Genomic DNA, 4,552 nt, shown 5'->3' on the forward strand with positions numbered 1-4,552 from the left:
ACATTAGTAATGTATTTTTTATATGTTTTATACTTATTTTAAACAAAAGACAAAAACATATAAATTTTGGTTAATCGAAATATTTCGGTTCCGTTAATATATTTGAAAAAAATTTCAATTCGGTTAACAATTAAAGATATTTATATTGGTTCGGTTAAGAACCGAACCGACCGTTTGAACACCCCTAAACACAAATACGAATATACATGATTTATTGGATAAAAATATATATATTCAATATGTTTAGAAAATTATTTTAAGTTATATATCAATACCTACAATACATCTTAATATGTTTAGATACGGGTACAACAAGGACATTTGCAGAAGGAAAAAGAAAATACGAAGAATAAAGCCACATCGATGGGTCAAAAAGCTAAGGATTGGGTAAATATTTGAAGAATAAAGTTGGTGAGGCCATTTTGCGCATGAACCTCACGTTATAGTTTGTGTGATATGAAGTTAAAGAAATAAGAACTTCTTGGGAAAAAAAAGTTTGAGAATCTCTATCTGATGGTTTACTATTAGTTCAATCCCCACTTGTCTTACTCTTATCGAAAAGGGGAGGAAGCTTCCTTTACAACTTGAAAAGTTGGCTGTTTCTGGTAATTAGTGTAAGTGTAGAATATGAGTGTGTATTTGATATAATATTTTTATATATTTAGAGAAATTTTTTAAAATCATATTTTGATATTTAATATTGTTATGTTTAAAATTTTTAAATTTTTCTATATATTTGAAAAATATTTGAAGATCATATTCTTGTGTCTATGGCTAAGCATGTGTCAAATATAAATGTCCAACACGAATATTTCAAGAAAAATGAATATCTGGAAAGTCTAACCTTTGCATTCTCTATATAAGGGTCCATCAATGTACTCATACAAATCCAACCATTACCTCATTAGTCAAATTCTACTTTTTATCTTGCGTGAGAACAAAAAGAATGGCAGCTATTTCCTTTGATCCAAGTATCAATGTTCAGGTAAACCAGAAGAGCCATGGTGTTCTAGTTGAAGAGATTGAAGGGCTCATCCGAGTTCACAAAAACGGACACGTCGAGAGACCGCCAACCATCCCTATTGTCCCCTGCACAGCCACCAGTGGTGTTACAGCTAAGGACATCGTCATCGATAAATTCACCGGCTTATGGACTCGTATCTATGTCCCAAACTACTCTAACAAGATGCCTTTGCTTATTTACTTCCATGGTGGCGGATTCTGTGTTGGATCAGCTGCTTGGAGCTGCTACCATGAGTTCTTATCCGGTCTTGCTTCAAAAGCAGGGTGCATTATCTTCTCTGTAAACTACCGATTAGCTCCTGAAAACAGGCTTCCAGCAGCTTACGACGACGGTATCGAAACCCTTATGTGGGTGAAGCAACAAGCTCTAAGTGGATCTAATGAACACAAATGGTGGTTAAGTCAAAGTGATTTGTCTAGTTTGTTCCTAGCAGGTGATAGTGCTGGTGCTAATATAGCTTACAATGTGGCCACCAGATTAGGCTCCCACGGCGGCACATCAGCCAGCTCCGGAATGAAGCCATTGGTTGTCAAGGGCTCGATCTTGATTCAACCCTTTTTCGGAGGCGAGTCAAGGACCGCAACCGAAATGCATGCCACCCCACAAGTTACCTCGGCACTCACTTTACCCGCATCAGATGCATATTGGAGACTATCATTGCCTTTCGGTTCGAACCGTGACCATCCATGGTGCAACCCTTTAGCCAATGGTACACCCAAGTTAAGGGAACTGAGACTTCCACCCACGATGATGTGTGTATCGGAGATGGATATATTGAAAGACAGAAACATGGGGTTCTGCAATGCATTGGGCGGTGCCGGTAAAAGGGTTGAAACAAAGATTTACAAAGGAGTAGGGCATGCATTTCAAATTCTTCATAATTCTCCATCTTCCCACATTCGAACTCAAGAAATGATTTCACATATTAAGACTTTCATCAACCAGTAACTGATTATTATGCATATATATATATATATATATATATATATATGTATCATGTAAATTTTAGATGTCAAAGTCTATTTAATTGAAACATATTTTAATTGATAATGAATTAATTCATATAGTTTTAAATCTCTTTTGCTCGGCAGTTTTAGATACATATATGATTATGATACTTAGGAAAACAGAATACACTCAATCAATGATACCATATTAAACATCTAAACTAAAACCAATTGATCTCTTTGGATTCTAACCCACCCCCAGTTATGAGTTTTTTGTTTTCATTTTCCTCCAAACTCACTACTGGCAAAATTCCAGTGGGCTACGTTTATTTCAATCAACACTCTTTTTCAACTGATGCTTAAGTGGTGCAGTGAATATTCATGGGACCTTTCCTTCACTTTTTTAAACAATTTATATTTTTAATATAAAAACCGAAATCAACATCACTGTCTTATAATTTGTTTTTAGTATAAATATATTTTTAGTCTTTTTACCTTTATTTTTTTAATTTATATTTTATTATTTAATACAAAATTTTATATACACTCATCTTAATTTAATTTCTCTCATTTTCTACTTTTATTTCATTGTTATCCCATCACTATAATAACATGTTTTCAATGAGATTGGAAGTGGTAATCTTTAGGCAGGAAAATGAATACAATTTGGAGGAGAAGTACCACCGTATTGACTCTTTAAAAGGGAAGGGAAAATATTCCAGTACTACTACATTTTAAAGGAAGATTTTGGGTACTTGAATGTGCTTCTTGATAAATGTCAAAACATCACTTTTCGCTAATTATAATAAAATACACAAATTGATGCATATTAATTTTTTGGTTTTGACTAAAACTATGACTTTTCACTAATCTTAATTCCAATCCAATGGTCCATGAATTATAGAGCGATCTTTGACCAACCCAAAGTTCTCCCCAAAAATAAAAGAGAGTACTAGTCTTTGTTCCAACAGTAGTTGACAAAACGTTCACGGCTTTCTCCAAGTGAATATGCTCTATTTCTGGTAGTCTTTACGAGACAACTATAAACCACTAAATCTAGAATATTACAGGCACCAACTAGACATGGATGATTTAGTAAGTTGGGCTATTTGTATGATTTGATGCATATAAATTAGTGCAAATTTTGGTTAAATTTTAATCAATGCTATTGGATTGAGATAGTTGGTTTTGATTAAAATGGTATATTTTAATAAAATAAGTCGGTTGATTATCGGTAGGTGAAATTCCAATGCATGTATTATATTTTTTAATATTGTCGAATATTTATTTTATATTATATTTAAATTTAAGACACGATTTAACTCTACTGTTTTTTTAAGTAGAATATTTTATAAAATGTTTGTGATTAAAAAAAAAACTTTTTCACCTGAAAGAAACTGAGAGACGAAAAACTATGAACTCAAAAGAAGAAAACCCTAGGGATACCTCGACCCTGTCCCTGGAATAAGAAGCTGAACTGAACCGGAGCAAGAAGACTGTGAAGCACGGTTTGAACCAGGAAGAGAATGGAGGCAGGAAGATTGTGTCATATAAGGTCACACTTGTTGGTGGAGAATTTGGTAACTATGAACAGTGGCTGAATGAAGAGGAAGCAGCTTCTAAAGAAATGCATCCTGAAGGGATGGAAACAGAACCGGGGGGAGAACATCAACTCAAACGGGGATATCTCAATCTTCCACACTCAAGAGGGATGTATGAGAATCCGTAGGAGATGGGAAACGTCACTAATTTTTCCAAGTGTTTGGGAGGACGATTGGCTTCCAACTCTGGAAACCATCTGGGTCAATAGAAATTGTGGACCTAGGCTTCGAATATTTCATTGCGAAATTTCTATGCAATGAAGACTTATGATACTGCTGTGAAAGGATGTCCCTGGTTCATCAATGGGAATTTCCTCACCATGAGAAAATGGTAACCAATTGAATAGTAGGAACCAGATAATCTAGTAAGAACTGGTAGAAGTCTAGGAAGGCTGTTACGAATTGATAATGCCACGAGCAGTGAATGAAGAGGAAAGTTTGCGAGACTTTGTGTTCAAATCAATATCAAGGAACCCCTTAAACAGTTCATCTCGGATGAAGGGAAAAGACAACAAATCCTTTATGAAGAAATAAAGAAACTTTGCTTTCGATGTGGGAGAATTGCACGTCAAAGGGATGTTTGCCCTGAGATAATCATAAGTAACTGTTATGAGATCGTTTCCAGAAAATCCAAGAACAGAAAAACAGAGAAGAAGCAGAGAAAAGACAAGAAAATTTCACTGAGTATTCAATAGCAAAAAGCATGCCTTCCTTCTTCCCTCTAATATGTTATAACGAAGAAGAAAGATTGTTATGTGGACCGGACCTTAAAACAAAGATGATTACAACTGAAACAGAACATAGCATTTAAGATGAATCAAAACGATTCGTTTCATTAAAACTATTTTCCTCAAAACGCTGCGTTTAAACATGAAAACATAAAAACAAAATAACAGAATTTTAAATCTTTATTAGCACTCTTAACAATACTCCCTCCCATCGAAAATTCTTGTCCTCAAGGATCGAAAAAGGGATAGAGT

The 4,552-nt window shown here is 34.6% G+C and overlaps 1 protein-coding gene across 1 annotated transcript; it reads left to right on the forward strand.

Annotated features, from left to right (window-relative positions):
• The first annotated feature begins 913 nt into the window (after window positions 1-913).
• LOC105801009 (probable carboxylesterase 17) lies at window positions 914-1,972 on the forward strand. The gene has a single exon (XM_012632356.2). The coding sequence runs from the start codon at window positions 947-949 to the stop codon at window positions 1,970-1,972; it is 1,026 nt and encodes a 341-aa protein (XP_012487810.1). The 5' UTR covers window positions 914-946.
• The last annotated feature ends 2,580 nt before the right edge of the window (window positions 1,973-4,552 follow it).

Source organism: Gossypium raimondii, chromosome 11, assembly GCF_025698545.1.
Source record: "Gossypium raimondii isolate GPD5lz chromosome 11, ASM2569854v1, whole genome shotgun sequence".
NCBI lineage: Eukaryota > Viridiplantae > Streptophyta > Magnoliopsida > Malvales > Malvaceae > Gossypium > Gossypium raimondii.

Excerpts from the sequence above, each read along its gene's own strand:
- LOC105801009 (XM_012632356.2), top strand. The coding sequence starts at position 947 with ATGGCAGCTATTTCCTTTGATCCAAGTATCAATGTTCAGGTAAACCAG.